General features: G+C 33.1%; 3 protein-coding genes across 3 annotated transcripts; all 3 read right to left on the bottom strand.

Moving 5' to 3' along the window:
* Nucleotides 1-896: 896 nt before the first annotated feature.
* LOC107012354 (protein DELETION OF SUV3 SUPPRESSOR 1(I)-like) lies at nucleotides 897-4,484 on the bottom strand. Its single transcript, XM_015212175.2, has 3 exons — nucleotides 4,328-4,484; nucleotides 4,062-4,164; nucleotides 897-1,275 (listed from the first exon to the last, which is right to left on the bottom strand). The coding sequence occupies exons 2-3, from the start codon at nucleotides 4,153-4,155 to the stop codon at nucleotides 1,145-1,147; spliced, it is 225 nt and encodes a 74-aa protein (XP_015067661.1). The 5' UTR covers nucleotides 4,156-4,164; nucleotides 4,328-4,484; the 3' UTR covers nucleotides 897-1,144.
* A 1,977-nt stretch (nucleotides 4,485-6,461) lies between these two features.
* LOC107012998 (U-box domain-containing protein 19-like) lies at nucleotides 6,462-8,837 on the bottom strand. Its single transcript, XM_015212981.2, has one exon. It carries the CDS (start codon nucleotides 8,742-8,744, stop codon nucleotides 6,696-6,698), a length of 2,049 nt encoding a protein of 682 aa, XP_015068467.1. The 5' UTR covers nucleotides 8,745-8,837; the 3' UTR covers nucleotides 6,462-6,695.
* A 3,666-nt stretch (nucleotides 8,838-12,503) lies between these two features.
* LOC107014538 (aldehyde dehydrogenase family 2 member B7, mitochondrial-like) lies at nucleotides 12,504-17,055 on the bottom strand. Its single transcript, XM_015214479.2, has 11 exons — nucleotides 16,873-17,055; nucleotides 16,283-16,417; nucleotides 16,006-16,148; nucleotides 15,730-15,883; nucleotides 15,384-15,613; nucleotides 15,172-15,261; nucleotides 14,260-14,433; nucleotides 14,052-14,189; nucleotides 13,516-13,653; nucleotides 13,352-13,413; nucleotides 12,504-13,023 (listed from the first exon to the last, which is right to left on the bottom strand). Exons 1-11 carry the CDS (start codon nucleotides 16,940-16,942, stop codon nucleotides 12,750-12,752), a joined length of 1,608 nt encoding a protein of 535 aa, XP_015069965.1. The 5' UTR covers nucleotides 16,943-17,055; the 3' UTR covers nucleotides 12,504-12,749.
* Nucleotides 17,056-19,618: the final 2,563 nt, after the last annotated feature.

Here is a 19,618-nt window from a genome sequence, read left to right as displayed (position 1 = left end):
CAGTCATTCTTCCCCCATTAGACTTGTCAATCCTTTGCTCTTTTTCCTTCTCTCTTCCAGTTCTCCCCCTCTACTTTATTTGACAGGGGCGGAGAATACCACTCTATCAATAACAAGAAAAAAGTAGCAATTCCGTTTCAAATGGTGGCGAAAAAAAAAAAAGTTAACGCTAACTAAGTGTTTAGTTACCATGCCCAAAAGCCCCACGCCTTTCCTGGTTGGATAACCAAATCCAACCGGCGATTTCCTACGAGTTTCTCTTTTTTTGGGGGGAAGCTAAGAAAGGACAAAGAAAAATGAATATCATGTTTACACCGGTCGGATTTCAAATCGGTGGATATTAGTTAATCTCATATTATATTTAACACCACTCAGTTCCCATTGCTTAGATATCAATCAAATCCATTTTCATTGGTAGTGAAAAAATAATAATATGGACACAGTTGAAAACAGAGTAAAAAAACAGAGCATTGATAATTAAAGAATGGGTAGATTAGAATGAGGTGTTGAATCACATAAGCATCAAAGGATTTTTGAGTCACTGTGGATGGAACTCTATTTAGGAAAATATATCTGCTAAAGTTCCTATTTTGGCACTACCCTTTATGTCGGAGCAACACCTAAATGCAAGAATAGTGACAGGAAATTGGGGTGGGATTGAGGATTATGCCGAGAAATGGATGAGGGGATTCGTGGAAGCTGAAGAAGTTGAGAAAATGGTGAGAGAGTTAATGGAATTCCTTTCGGGGAACTCCTTCAACTATGGGCAAAGGCATTAACCTACTTATGACAAGTGGAAGTTGTTGGCTCAACCACTGCTCAGTGTAAAATTTTGGCTTTCAAGCCTCTCCAAACCAAATCCCACGACGAATAGATAGAATAAATACATTCTCCTATAATGGAAAACCAATCAAACTTGAAAGGTAGAAGAAACACCACTCAAATTTTTCTGCTCAAACTAAGAGCACAGGTAACTAAAATTCAAATTTGTGTGCCACAAGTCTCATATGTCAACAAGAAGGGTGAAAACTAAGTTTTATCAATGAGATAAGGAGGAGTACAAACATAGGGAAACATCTGAACCCACAATAGAAATAACATGGTCCAACATTGAGAAGAAAACAAATTCATGTGCAGATGTAGCTCATTTCTTCTCACTGTTGATTTCCAATTCCTTTCTGAGCTGCAGAGAGAAGTCATCGTTCACATCATCATCATCCCAATCATCTTCCCATTGTTGGGTTACTTCTTTGCCTTTCTCTTTGTCCTCCCACTCTGAATTATATTATATATATGAAAATCATGATCAGATGTTACACAAAGATTCGGCAAAAAAATAACAGCAAAATTGTCCTAGAGTCCTATCAGGATAATAGCTTTTCCAACAGATGCATCAAATGGAAAAGGAGAACATAGGACACATTGCCTTTCAAAGGAATAAAACAAAAGGATACAAAAAAGAAGGTAAAACTCTATTCGAGAATTCAGACACTCATACAAAAGTTTAAACACCAAGGTTATCAGGACTCAAGTGTGACCACAAATTGCTACCAATATCTAAAAGATGTTACGGAATTTTACAACTCATCTAACTGTTTACTCAACATGGAAGGATCTGGATAACATGGTTAAAGAATGTGAACTTAATAAGCTACTTGATCTCAATTATACCCACTGGAAAATAGCATACCATGCTAAACTTTGTGAGGAAAATTAACGACAGAAAAGAAAAAGAAGAAGGACCAGATCAGAAATTGTACTATTGTCAAGCTTCCTCAGAGATAGGTATCAAGGAGAATGTTACAAAGGTTATCATGTAAAATCTTTGAGGAAAACAAACCAAAATTACTTGATCCCTCATGACATCATCTTTTCCCTTCCAGCTCCATTACCTCATTAGTTTTTTTCTCATAGCAAACACAAGCATTTCTCAATATGTTGTCCAACCAAAGGAGTCTCAGAAATTATACCACAAGACAAATAGTTTTGTTCTCTTTAAAATCGAAATTCGTTCATTAAAAAAGGAACACTTGCAAGCAAATGATCCTCAGATAGCTTAAGGAAGAGACCCTTCCATAGCATTTTAATAGGACAACAAAAAGACTAGCACATTAAAGGTGAAATTAATCTCATAAATAATCAAGAAGGCCCCTAATCCATCAGTATTTGGAGACCTCCTTCAACGTTAAGCCTTAAAAGTCAGCTCCTCCAAACATTACTTAGGTGGCAAGCTGCTAAGATCATGTGTCCAACAAGATTTGAGGGTGGGTGTGGGATATGCACCACAATTTGTCAACTCACCTAGCATGTGTTGACAACAGCTATCGCTGAGACACACTGGTGCCTTTAATATAAAGGATTTATAAATAGTTACATATTTTTACTTGCAATATATGAACGCACACCCACACGCACAATAGGTACATCTGGAAAGCTTAAACATTGTATGAGATATACAAATAAAATAATATACTTGCATCTCAATTTAATACTGCAACCTATATGTACATTATTAGTCATTCCTAAGCATATGCACTCCAACATTGATCCATATTCCCGAATCCTAAGATTAGGTAAAAAAGAATCCAACCTTTAGACGCACCTCGTTACATATGTCCATGATTCCATGTAACGGAGTCTGGAAAATAATGGGGAGAGTTGTTTTCCTGAGGAATAACTACAGTTTGTATAGAATATGATGGGTCACCATATTATATAAGATATGCTGATATTCCTCAAGAAGACAGATCTGGTACTTAAGTGAAGAAGGGTATAGGGCGAACTCATTATCCCGAGGCTACAGTTGGTCCTATAGCTTGGCTCCAGACGGATTTCTTGATCATCGATAAGTATGTCCGGTGGGGCAATAGAAGTTAGCTGTTGGTAAGAACAAATGAATATCATGTGCTTTCTCACTTTCTAGTTGGGTGAATAAACAATTAGTGGAGGTTTGCACCTAAATACAATAAAAAAAAATTGGGTAAAGTTTCATTGTTTGAGGATTATGTCTTGTGTATACATCATTAAATGAGATAACTTTATTTATCAAAATTTGAATGACACTTGTTCAGGACTGAGGCATAGTTGTTATTATTGTAGTAGTGAAGTCTATATGATAGCTAAACTAATAACAGACTGCCTTGATCAATGTGCTATTCATCAATTGATAAAATCAACTTGACCAACCTAACAAAATACTTGCACTCCTCCTCCCTCCCTCCTGTTCAAAAGAAAAAATGCAAGTATTCAATTCCCAAAACACATTAGGAAGGTTTGGAAGTCAAGATTTAAGATAAAGGCTAGTAAGTAGCCAAGAGTTGTAGCACATAGAGTGCGAGAGGTAGAGGTCATTTAGTAGTCAATAGTCATGCAGTCTCTTATTCTTTGGTGTGTATAACTACGTGTTGCCCATTTGCTTTGTATCTTGTTATATTTTGTTGTCATATTTTTCTTCCAGTTCTGCTTTGGTAACATTTCTTTTAAGCTGAGTATCTAACGGAAATCTCTAACTCACAAAGATAGGGGTAAGATATGCGTACAACCTACCACAAACCATTAAACCGCACTTGTGGATTTATACTAGGTATGTGTGGACAAACTCAATGGGGCTGGAGACATTGGGATTTTGTTTCACTTGTTTATCTTACCCATATTTCTAGAAGGGAATAAAATGCACTACATAACAAAGTTAGAATAAATTTGGCTCGACTGGAGATGGTTTAATCTTTAAACATAAATATCACCTCTTATCAACAAAAGTTACACTAGACATTTTGAGATATAACAATAGAAAATAAACCACATGGAACTCAAAAGCAACAGCAACAATACAGCCTTGTTGGAAGCAGAGAGCAAGGGATATTCTATACCTTATCTACAATCAAACTCCTTCCTGATTCGAAGTGCAGGTTAATATCACATAAGACCTTATATTTGCAGAAATTCTAACTTATATAATACAATTGATGCCTCTCTAGAATGTAAATATACGATCTGGTACTTCAATTTGATTTTATTCTATTTTTCACTCTTAGCAAGAAAGAAGAAAAATTGTTACTCACCTTGATCAATTGCAAACTCCTCAAATTCGTCATCGTCTTCGAATAGATCCATCTTCACCTCTTTAGCCACTGGCTTTGGTTGTTCAGTCGCCATTGCTACTTCCTACAAAACGAAGAAATACAATAAACTATAAACAAACAAATAACTTGGAGAAAGTATAATTGACGACAGAAGATGGTAAAACCCTAGCTTCGTTCAATGAAGAACAGGAGTGCATGCACAAATTCTACCTGAAAACTGAAGGGATAGAGAAGATCAAACTTACAGAGATTTGAGGGAAAATAATTTGCTTGTTGCTCGGTGTTGATTGGAATCTAGATTTTTCTAGAGTGAAAGGAAACTTTATAGAAGCAACTGCGACGTTTTTCTTGGGACGGGAGGCAACGATCAAACGGCGTCGTAACCAGATGTGATGTTTTTCACTTTATCCCCCCGTATTTTTGCTTATATGTATTTTACCCCCTTCCGGAGCAAACTTTTGTTTTTATGATTGTTACGTACAGTGTTGTTGTATATGTATAATGATATTGGACGTTTAAAATATAAGTACGCAAAATTAATAAGTATGTGAATGCAAATAGTATAAATATTAATAATTTTTCCTCATAAAGTTATAACAATAATTGATGGATACGATTTAGATATACGTCTATATATTTTTTGATAGATCAATATTCATGCTTAAAATTTACCATAGTCTATGTGCATGATAGTAATGATATTTATCAATAGGGAAAATTTCATATATGACATAAGGAAATAATGCATTATAGCTATAGTTTATATTTAATTAAGCTTTATAGGTATAATTAAGTTTTGCTATGGAACATTAAATTTGAATATAACATTTTTCTTAATTTATAATAATTACAAATTTTGTTTTATTAATGAATTGATAGATAAGCGCTAAATATGATAACAAAAGATTTTTTTTAATCCCATGATTCAACCTAATCGTTTTAAATTAAATATTTTTTCAGAAAAGAAGTTTTACAACGACACAAATATCATAACAATTGTTTTTATCATACGGCTAAAGTGAGATTTTAAATGAAATTTTTTTTGATTGATCAATATTCTTACATATTGAATGTCAGATGAACGTTTTTTTGAATGAAAATTTATATTTTGAACAATAAAATAAAAATTATTGTTTTGTATAGCATATCATTGAAATTTCCATAGACTAGTTTTTGTTGTTCTGTATCTATTCGAATTGTTTGTTCAACAAATTGTATGAAACTATTTGCCTGTTAGTGAATTTTTTATGTATATATGTGGTGTATGTATACATGAATTGTATATGTAATCGACAAAAAGGTTGTGGTTTGTTGTCATTAACTTGCATGAATTGAATATTGTGTAACATTTGTATATTGTTTTAAGTTATATATGTATATATAGATATGTAATTGTACAAAAGTCTTATACTATATACAAATGAAAGAGAATGTATCAAAAAAATTTGTATATGTACAAATTTGTCAGTATATAAATGTGATGATTTAAAACAAGCAAATTCAACTTTAGATATAGAAGTCTTGTCAAAGTATTCTATTTGATTGATCAAATATTAAAACAAAAATTAGACTCATTGCCTCGGCAACTCAAAACCAAATATAATTGCAAACTTCCTTATTGTAAAGCGAAGTTTTGTCTCATTTATGTATGTAGATAATGATTAATTTTGTAGAACAATTCCCGCAACATGAAGCACCTAAACAATTGTGCTTGGACATGACATCGTCTCATTGCAGTTAATTGTGTAAAATAAGTTAATTCACAAAAACGCTTGAACGAATTACAAGAAGTCTATTGTGTTATTTATGCTTGATCTCTGCATATGAGGGACATTTCTTGGTCCATGTTTACATATGAATCTAGCTCCCTATACAACCATCAACATAAATATATTACAATTTATACAAATTAATTATTATACGCAATTAAATGTATTTGTATAAATACACAATTATATGTTTAAATAATTAACTATCGTATTTGTATATAGTTATAAACTAAATATGCATATGCGTATATGTATATGAATTAATGGTTTAAATATACAAATTTATAAATACACATCAATATAGTTATGTCTATATGGAATTTGATCACAATTTTGTATATGTACTAGTTCTAACTATCAAATACACAAATTGTAATATACAATTAGGTTTTATATAAAATGTTTGACGTAAATACTACTACTGGATATTTTGCGTTTGTGGTCATATATCAATACTCATTTCTTTATCAACTAAACGAGCGATAAGTCAGCTCCTAAGTTAGCTGACCTAAATCAGCACAAATATTTTGGGTATCCAATCTTTTTCTAGCGATCGCTATGACACACAAAAAATATCTATCTACAACATATTATAGAGTTTTATCTAGAATTGAGTTCAACGAAATTTTAATATCTACAAGAAAGATCAAAATCTCACACGACAAAGAATTGTATACAAATTTTATTCAAAGTATAAGTTCCCAAATCCAATGACCTACACTACATTTAGCTCCTGAAAAAAAAGAGGAGCTAAACATGACACAAGACACTATCAGGACTCGGGACTCTCTGTATATTTACATGCTGAATTGGAGTATTCTAAAATTAAATCTTTCGAACTTTTTCACCTTACATCAATAAATTGTTCTTGTGGAACTTCACTCACTAACCTAGAAGTGCTTGTTTCACAATATCTCTGCAGAATTTTGATAAGAGACCTAGTCCTCTTCTTTGCTTGGCTGGTTCCTTCTGTTAAAAGTGAATAAAGAAGCGGCATGAGCGCCTTTTCTCTTACCAGAGCGGCTATTACCTCCGCGCCAGTATTGACACATAATGACAACAAAATGGAAACACAATACTCTTTTCCTGCTCGAGATGTTGTGTTCTGTAATTGATTCAAGATTACTCGTAATGCTGAAGCTTCTAAAATCGCGAAAGACCCTTCTGTTCTTTCGGCTAATGTAGCTAGGACCGCGAGTGCGTCTGTGTTTAGTTCAACTTTATCTGAAGAAGTTAGAAGATTGACTAGTGCTGGAACTGTTCCTGCACCAAGTGCTCTCTCGTGGTTCCTGTAACTCAATAATAGACCGAATATTGCAACTATCGCATTCTTTTTCCCACAACTTGTTCCGTATTTGATCAAGTCCACTAAAGCTGGAAATACTTGTGGATTTTCGCTTATTAGCTTGCGGTATTCACGAGGTGAAGAGATGTAGAAGATCACCGCAGCTGCAATTTGCTTTGATTCTAGCTTTAGGCCATTCTTGAGAACTCCAAGAATCGAATTCAGGCCCCTGTTTTCCATGATCACTTTCTTTCCGTTGGAATGTTTTGATAGTTTGAGCAAGGCGGAAATCGAATGCTCTTGCATAGATGGATCATTTGTACTAAGCATTTGTAAGAGTGCTGGGATTGTTGCAGCTTCGATCAACACGGACCGGTTGAATATATTTGATTTTGCAAGCAAGCGAATTTCATAAGCAGCCTTGGTTTTCTGCTGATCAGAACCAAAATACAGCCTGCACGCCAGAAATTCGGAGAGGAATTTGATTGCTTCCGCAGCGGCTGGATTTCCTGGCAAAATAGTCCGTGATATATCATGATTCTTCTTTCTTGATTTCGCTATAGATATTCCATTATCAGCACAGAATTGTTGGATGAGGTTCCGCAGAGAGGAATTAGGTACTAATTCTGTGCTCTGTAGCGTCTCCCCTGTTTTGGGACAGAGGAGGTTCCCTGATTTGAGCCATTTTTGAATCGAAGCGCGATCATACGTCTGCCCCGTGGACACTGTCACTGGATCCGTCATGAGTTCCAGAGAAATGGGACACCTGAAATCCTCAGGATTCAAGCAGCTAAGAGTTTCAAGATTGGATGATCCATCTGATTGATCAGTGTTCCCATAAACAGAGTCCTCAAAGAGAATTCCTCTGCAATAGCTCAAGAATCCAACTAAACTGCTTAACATAGGTACTTCTCTTTCGTAATTCTCCGAGCATTCGATATTAATCACATCCTCCAAGAATTGAATCTCCTTGTGACACTCTGCCCAGGTTGTGATATCAAGATAATCAAGAAATTTCTTGATTACACAGGGGTCAGGTTGAAATTTATTCTCAAATTGGTTCAAAAGCAAAATTACTCTCTTCACAGCTTCTTCGTCTTCCGGGTCAAGCTCCATTTTCGCCCTCTGTGCTTGATTAGCCACCATTACAACCAACTCCTTGATTTCTCTGGAAACATTAAGAGAATTCAAAGGAAGAACATCAAGTGCAGTGGCCACAGTTCTAACCAAAACTTGAAATTGACTCGCTACAGAGTGGGATTTCATAAGCATCCATGTTTTCGCCTCCTCACGCGTACAATCATCTAATAAAAACTTAATCTTTTGAAACGTTGTGTGAAGTTCTGCAAAACAAAGAACAATGGAATCTCTATCACTAGGTAGATGATCCCGGATTTCCTCGAAAAAAATCAAGAGGATCCCCACTTGCCTAATCATTTCCCGAACATTCCTCCGTTGAGTCGCAAAAAAATTCGATTTGAAATTGCATATGTTTCTAGATAGAGTAATCAAAGAATTCAAAAGGGTAGCCGGAGATATCCCCTCACATGGATGTACCGCCGGGAATGTCAAAATCCGGCGATCATTCCGATGAAATCTTTGAATCATCGATCGAAAAAACTAAAGTATAATATTTGAATTTGATGTGTTAATGAGCTTTCATTTGAGAAAGTTGAACAAATTATGGAGTCGGTTAGGGATACCGTTGGGTTAAATTTATAAGAAAATCTTGACCTAAACAACACGTGGCACCAATCTCCACGCGTTAGGGAGTATTTTGTTTGTTGTTTGACTGGAGTGATTCAAGTACAGTTAAATGTGTACTTGATTTAAGGGACACGTGTACTGTACACGTGTGACTTATGTATTGGGTATTAATGTTTCTTGGACCTTGGGTTTACAGGGTTGGGTCGGGTCGGGTGGGCTTGGAGATTTTTTTATCGTATGTGGGGTATAACTTGTTAAGGTGATTATGGTGGGGCCCACAATGCCGACTCTGTCTGACGTGGATAGGAAGAGAAGGTGACGTGTTGCCTGGATTAAGGGGAAAGTGAGAAACAAGTCGAAGCAATTGGATGCTGATAAGGACCTCGGATTTTGGTTTTTGATTTTCGAAAAACATAACAAAAATTTCATTTAGATATATTGTACATGTATAAAGTCAATAATTAAGTTTGAAATTATAGAGCAAAAACCTTATCAAAAGACTAAAATCGCGAAAGAAAATAGAGCAGAGAAGATTTACGATTTAAAGTTTTTAAATAATTATTGTAACATCTAATTACTACTATAACAATTGTTGAGGTCACGTACAATCAAATATTGAGGTCTAGCTAATATTATTGAATTTACATAAATCCATATCAAGTTTCTAGATCTGCCCAGGAGGTATAGCACACGTTGAAGTAATACCTAGAAATTTTTCCTAGCAGGAATATAGTAATAATGAATTTATTATGTCGATTAAACTCGATTTAGACGATTACTTTGAGATGTTTCAATTCTAGCCTTGAAAAATAGTGTCACCCTAAAAGTATATGTTTTTGTTTGATTTGGCAAATTTTGCTAGCAACAAAAAAAAATTTATTCATGTAGTAATATACTACCTAAAAAATAGGGTTTTTTTCCAACTTAAATGCGTTATAGAGTTGAAGAGTATTATTTTAATTATTATATTTTGGAGTTGTAAAGTCATATGAAAATTAGTCAAAAAAAAAAAAGCAACCTCACGGCTTCTTTCTTCTCCATCCATTATTTAGTTGCATGACCAACATAAAACTGACAGATCAGAGAAAGCATTAGCATATAATTATCCATCTTAAACATATTTTAGTATTAAACAAATTAAGGAAGTTCCTAGGAATGAACGAAGATAGAATTAACAAAGTATTACAATTCATGAATGTGATCGATGCCACTGAAAGGGACGTAATTATGGGGTTTCAAACTCTAATTAATTAGTAGTAACGTATGAAATTAAGGTTGATAACAACTATAGGAAAAAAAATCAACGTGGACCAATCAAGAAATGACTAATCTAACGCGCTTAATCTCTCTTTATAATTTGGTAATAACACGTCCTAAGCTAATTTATGAATCTATTAGAACAATATATTAATCGTTTGTATAAACATGAAAAGTACAGATGTCAAGCTGTATTCTCATCACTGGAGGAAGGTCAATCAAACAAAATTACGTACTAATAAACACTGATTTATTTATTTATTTGTATCTAAGTAGTTTGGAGGAAGGTCAATCAAACAAAATTACGTACTAATAAACACTGATTTATTTATTTATTTGTATCTAAGTAGTTTTTCGGGTCAGCTTGCATACTATATATATCCTTTATTGTGTATCTAATGTTATTGAAAAGTCATTTTTACTAAGAAAATTCAAAAAATATATACAAAAATGTATGAACATATCTTGATTTCACTGAATTTAAAATTTAAATCGTGACATCTCGTAATTTTCACGGAATTCACTAATTAAATTAAATTACATTTTTAATTAACAGAAAACGTCGCCATTAGTATGTATTAATTTATAATATAATGTGGTAGTTAGGTAATGAAGATTGGACGTGAATACATAAGAAAATGAATATTAAAAGGGGTGATGAAATATGATATTGAGTGCATAATTAATGTGACATTGGCGTTCTTGATTTTGATTTACTTTGAAGCAACCATTTGAGTATATGATTTTCTTTTTGCTGCTAGGAGTTACTTAGCTTGACCTCTCTATTCGTAATAATAACCGTAGACATTGAAATTTTGTTGGACTTTAGAAGATGCATTCAATTCGAGTTGGGACTTTACAAATTGTGTTCAATTCATATTAGAATTCTTAGAGGCTGCTCAATCCTAAACCCTAGTTTATGCCTATATAAAGGGTACTAAATTCCCTTAAAGACATGTCGAAAAATCCATAAAGAGATCAAGATCTCGAATACTCCACAAGTTGATGGATTATTCATATAGAGAGGTTAAATTCTAAATCATTCTAGTTCGAGAAATACGCCACTAATGGCCCTCGAATCATGGATAAATCCTAGGATAGTAGAATCGAGGGATCAACATAATTGTACCCGCTATCTTGATGAATAAAATCACGTTTCTTCATATTTTATTTGTATGATTTATTTATTTTTCATATGTTTAAAATTTGTTGCAAACAATAACTATAGGACGGTTGGATAAGTTTATATCCATAAGTTTAAAAAACTATCAAAACTAAATCATAAGTTTGTATTACAAGTCAATTGAATCATTGTTGCAACTAGGGGTGTCAAATGGACGGTTGAATAGAAATCGGGTTTGGTCTTAATTCGCCCAAATTTACTTTGGGCTCAAATGGGCTAAAAAAACGAGTTGGGTATTGACCCACCCAATTTGACCCGATTAATCTCAATAATTTAACATATTGATACTTAACTTTTATAATCACAATTTGAATTTCCGCTCAAGAATTTTTTGTTAAAAAAGTAACAAATAGATAGATAAATCATAAAAGATGTTAAATAGATAATAATTCATACCTTCAATATAGAAACATATCTTAATAAAAAGTTTTAAAACGGGTTAAAATTGGAGATTGAATTGGGCTCAATTGAGAATTCTCTTCAAATGGGTTAAGTTTGAATATGTTGAGATTGAACCCAACTAAAATTATCTTGAACCAAACTCTTAAAATTCTGGGAGGTTGGACGGATTTTCTATGTTTGGGTTTCATTTTGACACCCCTAGTTGCAACAAATAACAAGTAGTGTCCATGACATTGGAGCAGCGTGGTCATTTGAATTGAGTGCAAAAAACATCACTCTATACATCGTAAAGTAGACAAAACACATGATTTTTTTACTTTGAGTTGATTGTTCATCATTTTCATCAACAACCATATCATCATTGAATATTTTATCACTACTTTGGTGTTCCCGTAAAAATCATATAATACAACTTAAAAAACTACTTTATTATTTTATTTTAGTTTTTCGTATACAAAATACAATAAAGGATATTTTTGTAAAAAATAAAAATTTGATATAAAATTTCAATTTTTAAAAGATTTCAAATAATGAGATTTCTATTAATTAGGATATTTGTTAAAAATATATGTCAAATAATAGCACATTTTATGAACAATCAGTAGTTGCCAAAATTTTTTTTCCAAATATTACTTGGAAAATCTGTGACCACAAGAATACTTAGAGCGAAAGAAAATAAATTACAATTACAATTAAAATATGAAAAATATGAAGAAACATAATTTTATTCATCAAGAGTGTAGGTATAAATTTGTTATCCCTTTGATACTTCTCTCTCTTTAAATTTATCCATAAGATTTATCCATGTAGTCATGTACTACCTAACTTGCAAACATGTCTTTATCAAGATGGATGATCTTTAAATAACTGACAAAGCTTTTACCTGGAAGTAGTAGTAGGACATAACCAGTTTCTTTGTCGTTTGGCATCTAATTCAGAGGGCAATTAATGCTTCTTTTTTTTTTCTACAAGACAACAACCAAATGAAGACTTTATTGATTGATAACAACCATGTCATTTTACAAAAACAGTAGTACTATGATTTAAAATCAGGGTTGCCAAATCTATATCCAAGCTGGATTCTTCAATGGAGTAACAACAGCCTTCACTTGTAAGTAGTTGTTAAGGCTGTAAATACCCTTTTCCCTGCCCATGCCACTCATCTTGTACCCTCCAAAAGGAATTCCAGCATCAAATATATCGTAGCAGTTAATCCACACCGTTCCAGCTCTCAATCCTCGGGTCAAGGTGTTTGCTGTGTTGATGTTCTTTGTGAAAACTCCTGCTGCTAGACCATAGCGAGTGTTGTTTGCTCTCTTTATTACTTCGCCAATATCCCTGCCAATGGAGTTGATGATAACATAACATTTAGTATGACATCTTTCCTTACAACTTATCATATCATCAAGACCAAAAAGTTATGTCCTTGAAACATGTATTAGATCAGGACTTTCCAGCAAATACCATCAGTTAGAGAAGAACAGGAGCTAGCCACAATAATTTTCGGTTTAAACGAAGTTAAATCCCTAGTAGAGTAGACACTCAAATTTTTAAGCTGAGCAGAATAAATGTGCTTAGAGTGAAGCTTAATAGCAACTTTCAGCCACAAAAGGGGCATAATTTTCAAACAACTCTTTTGCAGAAAAAGGTTCATATCATAACTTACTTGAATTTGAAGACACATTGCACTGGACCAAAAATCTCATCCTGTGCTATCGACATGTCCTCCTGATTTAACCAAGCGTAAATGATCGTGTTAAATTACTTTCTCAAGGAATTTTCAGAAACATTATTTGAGGACTTAAGAGAAGAAGGAAATCAAGCATATACCTTGACATTTGAGAACACTGTGGGCTGAATAAAGTAGCCTTTAGAGCCAATTCTATCACCACCACATTCAAGGGTGGCAGAGCTGTCACGGCCTTCTCTTATGTACCTAAGAATCTTCTGAAATTGCTCCGAGTCGATCTATGATGTATATTGTAATGATATTAGCTTCAGAACGTGAAACTTCAAGTTATATACCAAGTCATTTACTAAATTTTGTCACTTAGGAGATAGATACTTTAGAAAATCTTTCGTGGAGGTAGACTCTTCAGATTTTTGTACTTCAAGAGCTCATTACCAAATAGAGTTGCCTTGTGACGAAATAGAAGAACCTCTTGGGAGGACTATTTTTCTCTTAATGATCGAGGAGAGACAGACACCACATGGTAGTGTGATGAAATTGGGAACAGAACAGATTCTTTACAAATCAGTTTAGGGCCCAACTTTAGGTCGGAATATGCAGAGAAATGTTCAACTATGAAAGTTTATAGTTGCGAAAGCAGAACATAAACATAATGGAACAAGAAGAGAGAGCGTACCTGAGGACCTTGTTCAACACCTTTCTTGAAGGGATCGCCAACTACACGTCTCATTGCACGTGCCTTTGCCTTCTCTACAAATTCATCATATACTCGTTCATGTACATATGTACGAGAACCAGCACAACAACATTGGCCCTACAGACACACACAACCTTAATCATGTGCTCAATTATGAGTACTTATTTTTTTGAAGAATCTGCCGGACCTGATTAAAGAAGAGTGCAAAATGTGCTAGCTCAACAGCATGATCAATGTCAGCATCCTCACATATAATGAAAGGTGATTTCCCTCCTAGTTCGAGGGTAACTGGTTTCAGATTGCTTTTGGCAGCCAGTTGAAGAACTGTTTGTCCAGTTTCCGTTGATCCAGTGAAAGCAAGCTGAAAGAATTAAAAGGAAAAATGGTGAAAGTATCAATCAAATATGCATTAGATATTATCCAGATAAAAATCAAGTCAGATGTCCATCAATCCAGCATAGATGAAGCTCTCTGTTTATCATCTTAGACTAGATGAGCACAGATTCACTAGAAAGAAATTTGCCTTGCTTATTTGCTTGATCTTTGGCGTTCGAGAAACCCACCTCAACAGAATGAGAAGGTTGGCAAGACGGCTAATGCTTGAATTCAACATCATGTATAAGTGATGGCAAGACGGCTAATCCCACCATCACCCCAAGCGTAAAATTCCAACATTATAACCATATATTGTTCTTTCTTGCATAAGTGAAACAGATTGTTAGGTCTCCCAATAAAGCAGAGTCACTCAGAGATCTCTAGAACTCATCTAATAAGCATATTACTGTAAATGTTGCATTCACCCTGATCCAACTACAGTATATAATATTGTAAGTTGTAATTAGCTTACAACACAGTCAGTCGGTCATCACAACATGGTAGTTTCATGATTTAGAAGCACTAGCTGCTCTGACAGTAAAAACAGAAACTACGCTACTGATGCACCAAACTGGATAGGTGCATTAGGTAAAATTCATCCTCCACACCATTCAGATATATGTATTGTTACTGTAACTTGCAAAAAAGTGGTAAATAATTCAAAAAACAAGAGAAAAGTTATTTTTCCTCTCCAAGAGCAAACAGAGAAGAGTTTCTCATTGACCTTGTCTACATCCATATGACTAGCCAGTGCAGCACCAGCGGTAGGTCCAAAACCAGAAACAATATTTAAAACACCTGGAGGAAGACCAGCCTGTTAGAAGTCAAAAACTATATGTCAGATAGATGGAGCGAAGGTCAAGGATGAAATAGCTGAGAAATTTATGCAATGTAGGAACTTATGCCTCAGAGCTAATATACTGTACATGAACCAACCTCATGGAATAAGTTTGCAACATAAAGAGCAGTCAGTGGAGTTTGCTCTGCAGTCTTCAGGACAATAGTGTTACCGCATGCTAAAGCAGGCCCAACTTTCCAGGCCATCATAAGAAGGGGAAAGTTCCACGGAATTATTTGACCAGCAACCCCAATTGGTTCATGTAAAATTTGTACATGGTGTGGCCCATCAGCTGGAACAGTTAGACCATGGATTTTATCCGCCCATCCTATGTTGTTTCGAGAAAGCAAAATTTCAAAAGTTATGTACATACACACGAAAGCTTAAACTGTATGAATAACTAGCAAAGTTCAATTAAATTCCTTGACTGTAATGTGTCATTACCGGCATAATACCGAAATAATCGCACAAAAGAAGGTACTTCAGCTTGGGCAGCCTGCAAATATGGCTTGCCATTATCCCATGTTTCTAAAGCTGCAATCTCATCATTGTGTTTCTCCACCAAATCAGCAAACTTTAGCATTATCCGTGACCTTTCCTGAAGAACCAACCCCACAGAGATAAGGAGGTATGGTACAAAAGCAAAAACAAAAAGGACTTCTAAAAGCAAAAGAGGTAGAAGAGATAAAGACTGATAAGAGATAAAGCTATCAAGCTTACATAAGCACTCATTTTGGGCCATGGCCCCTCATCAAATGCCTTGCGAGCAGCAGCCACAGCGCGATTAACATCTTCGAGATCACCTTCAGCAACATTTGCAATGACTTCCCCAGTTCTTGGATCCAAAGTTGGGAATGTTTTTCCTATAAAATATTTCCAGCAGCATAGCTAGTAAGTAATAAAAAACCAAACAACAAAACTGATGAGTTGAATTTTTCAAAGTTTTTGTTCCAAGTATCTAAGCAATACACGATGAACAACAGTACCAAACACTTACCAGATGCAGAATCAACAAATTGTCCATCGATCAGAAGCTTGGTGTGATTAATTTGGACAGGTGGAGTGATTATTTCCTCAACAGCTGCAGCTGTACTAAACCTGTTGATGTGCCTTCCCACACCATGGCTTCTTCCTGATAATTTCAGTTAATTAAAAAAACATAAACTTTTGTACTAATCATTTTGTTTTACTCAATTATTATGCATCAATTTCATAACAGATGTACCCACAAGCCTCTGTTGCATTAAATTTCATGGTAAATTGGGAACAAGCATAAAACATGTAAAATTTCCCGTTTCGTCATAACCATGACTAAACAGAAGAGTAGTAGTTCATCAAATGCCCTTTTTATGCTTCAATTAATTCAAGAACCCAGTAATAAAAGCTTAACATGCTTAAAGAAAGTAGTAAAAGTTATTCACCCTGCTGAACAAGTACATCTACCTCAAGAACTACCCTTTAGAGATAATCGGAGCCGAACCCAACACTAAAGAACCTATCTTTACCATCATCGTCAAAGATACAATCTTTAAAAAATAGAAAAAATAAAAACAGTTGCAAGTAGTACAGATTAAAAGAGGAATCAACCTAGAGAAGCAGAAACAGAAGGAAGGTGGAGAGAACGAGAGAGCAAAGAAGAAAGTCTGCGAGCTGCCATGGTTAAGTTTACACAAGTTTGTTGAATTGTTAGTAGTTGAAGATATATTAGAGGTGTAGGGATGATGAGTGACCAACTACACTGCTATTTGACAAATAACTTTCATATGAGACAAACGGCATTTTGGGTATTTGGCCTTGCTTCACCTCTTCTCTTTCTTTTTTCTTATTTGATGTTCGATATTTATTTTAAAATTTAAATTTAAATTAAAAGTAATAAAATAAATAAATGATAAATCATATGCTAATAAAAGCGAGTCAACATAAATTTAAAATATAAATTCAAAATTTCTAATTAAGAATTAAAAAATAGTTACACTTCATTACTATCATTATCTTTATTGATACCTTTTCTGCCTTAGTTGTACTATCATTATCTTTATTACCTTTTCTGCCTTATTTGAAAGATACCCTTATCAGTGTACCTCTTTTAATTTTTTCTTATTTTGGAGTAAGTATTACTTATTTGTCCATCTTTACTTTCTTGTTTTGGAAAAAGTTATCTTTAATTATTTTTTTCTTATTTAAGAGTTAGAGCCTGTTTGGCTCAGCTTAAAAGCTGGTCAAACTGACTTAAAAGCTGATTTTTGACTTATTTAGTTGTTTGGCAATACTCAAATAGCTTATTTTAAGTTAAAAAAACTTATTTTAAGCCAAAAGTTAAAAGCTGGGGTAGGGGTGTTTTTCTTTTTTAAGCTTATAAGCTGTTTTAAGTTGACCACATTTTTATCTTTTTGCCCTTAATATTTTTAGACAATCTCCAAATTACAACATAACCCTAACATCTCTTTCTTCCATTTTTCCCTTTTCACGTTTGGCATAGCAACTTCAGCATTTTTATCCAAACAAATAACTGTTTATTTTAAAAATAAGTTTCAGCACTTTCAAAAGTACTTTTTTAAAGCTGCTTTTATTAAGCCCATCCAAACGGGCCCTTAGTATTACTTATTTGTCCATCTTTACTTTGTTGTTTTGGAAAAAGTTATCTTTACATTGCAAGAAGCTATAATAACTTTATTTTCAATTCAATAAATAAAATTCTTAAAAAGGTAAAAAAAAAAAAAACAACAAATTTATAGCAAAAAGGCTACTTAAAATTTTAAGCTCCGAAAATATTGATATATTATTATACTTTAATTTTCTTTTTCTGCTCATCAATGTGTCTGGTCTACAATTAATTCGAATTAATGTTAAAAAGTACGTTACTTATAGGATAGTGTCCTAAATGATTAGTGTGTTGACGGTATGATTTAATTAAATTAATCACTAATCTCCCTAGACATGTTGTTAAACATTTTTTTCAATATCATCATGCTGCATTATGGAACAATTCCTTCACTTATTTCATACCAATAATAATGATAATAATAATAATAATAATTTTAATAATAATAATGATGATGATAATGCTTAGACCATTCAACATTTGGCATGTATTGCTTTCAAAAATTCGACAAGCACTTAAATTTATTTTACATGTTCCGCTGAAGAAAATATCATTCTCAATAGTATATACTCTTTTTGTCTCGTGTTATTTGTCATGATTTCTATTTTTAAAATCAAACTATAAAAATTTTGACTAATATTTGAAGATGCATTTTTTCATCATATTAATATACAAAAAATTATAATTTTTAGTATTTTTCAAATAATTTTAGAAAATCTATTTTTTTTATAATATCAAATTAGTGTAATTTAATTTACCTTTAAAAATTAATCATATTAACTTTTAATAAGCATAATATGACAGAGAGTATTTCTTTTTGCTATCCAATAAAGAAGATGTATGTATGATTATAAAAAGAAGAAGATAATATATAGGGGTCCATATCTTGATTAGAAGAATGTCCATTTCTTGACTAATAAAAGTTAAAATTGGTGATTTTATATATATATATATATATATATATATATATATATTATCAGTTATATGCTGATTTTTTTTTGTTGACACTATGTGACAAATGACATTCATATGAGCCATATGACATTTTGGGTATTTGGATTTTGGCCTCATGCAGTCATGTTTCACCTTTACTGCCATTTTAAGATACCTCATCACGATACCTTTTAACTTTGTTTTTACGGAAAAATGCTTAAAAGAATTTTAAAGTATTATAAATAATGTAAAATTATTCTTCATCTGTTTATTGATTTTAAAATATTTTTTTTATCTATTTATTAATTTCAAAATAATTTGTTATTCGATTTAAAATTAATCATTTATTTAACGATTTTAAATTTAAGCTATTTAAATATTTTTCAAATACATGATACTCAACTATTTGTTATAATTTAATTTATTAATATAATTTATAAACCAATTCACAACCCATCCATTTCTAATTAAATACAATTAGTGGTAGCAAATGGACGGGTTCGATCAAATGTAGGCGGGTTGAAAATGGATAAACATAAAATAAGTAATCATTCAACTCGACCATATTTGATATGAGTAAAAATGAATTGTGTAATAAATGGATTGAGTAAAATACTAGTTTATACATATTTTATTCATATTTCATGAATAAATAGTTCTTTACTTAAGAATTCAATATAGAAAAATAATTTAGTCTTTTTTTTATATGAAATCTGTTGAAAATGTTTCATTTAATTTTATTTTATCATAAAAGTAAAAAAAAAACTTTTAAAAAATATTTAGGGATTAGGGAGGGGG

This window comes from Solanum pennellii, chromosome 3, assembly GCF_001406875.1.
Source record: "Solanum pennellii chromosome 3, SPENNV200".
Taxonomy (NCBI): domain Eukaryota; kingdom Viridiplantae; phylum Streptophyta; class Magnoliopsida; order Solanales; family Solanaceae; genus Solanum; species Solanum pennellii.
The sequence above is the reverse complement of the archived record's forward strand: the minus strand, read 5'-3'. Positions and strand labels throughout refer to the sequence as shown.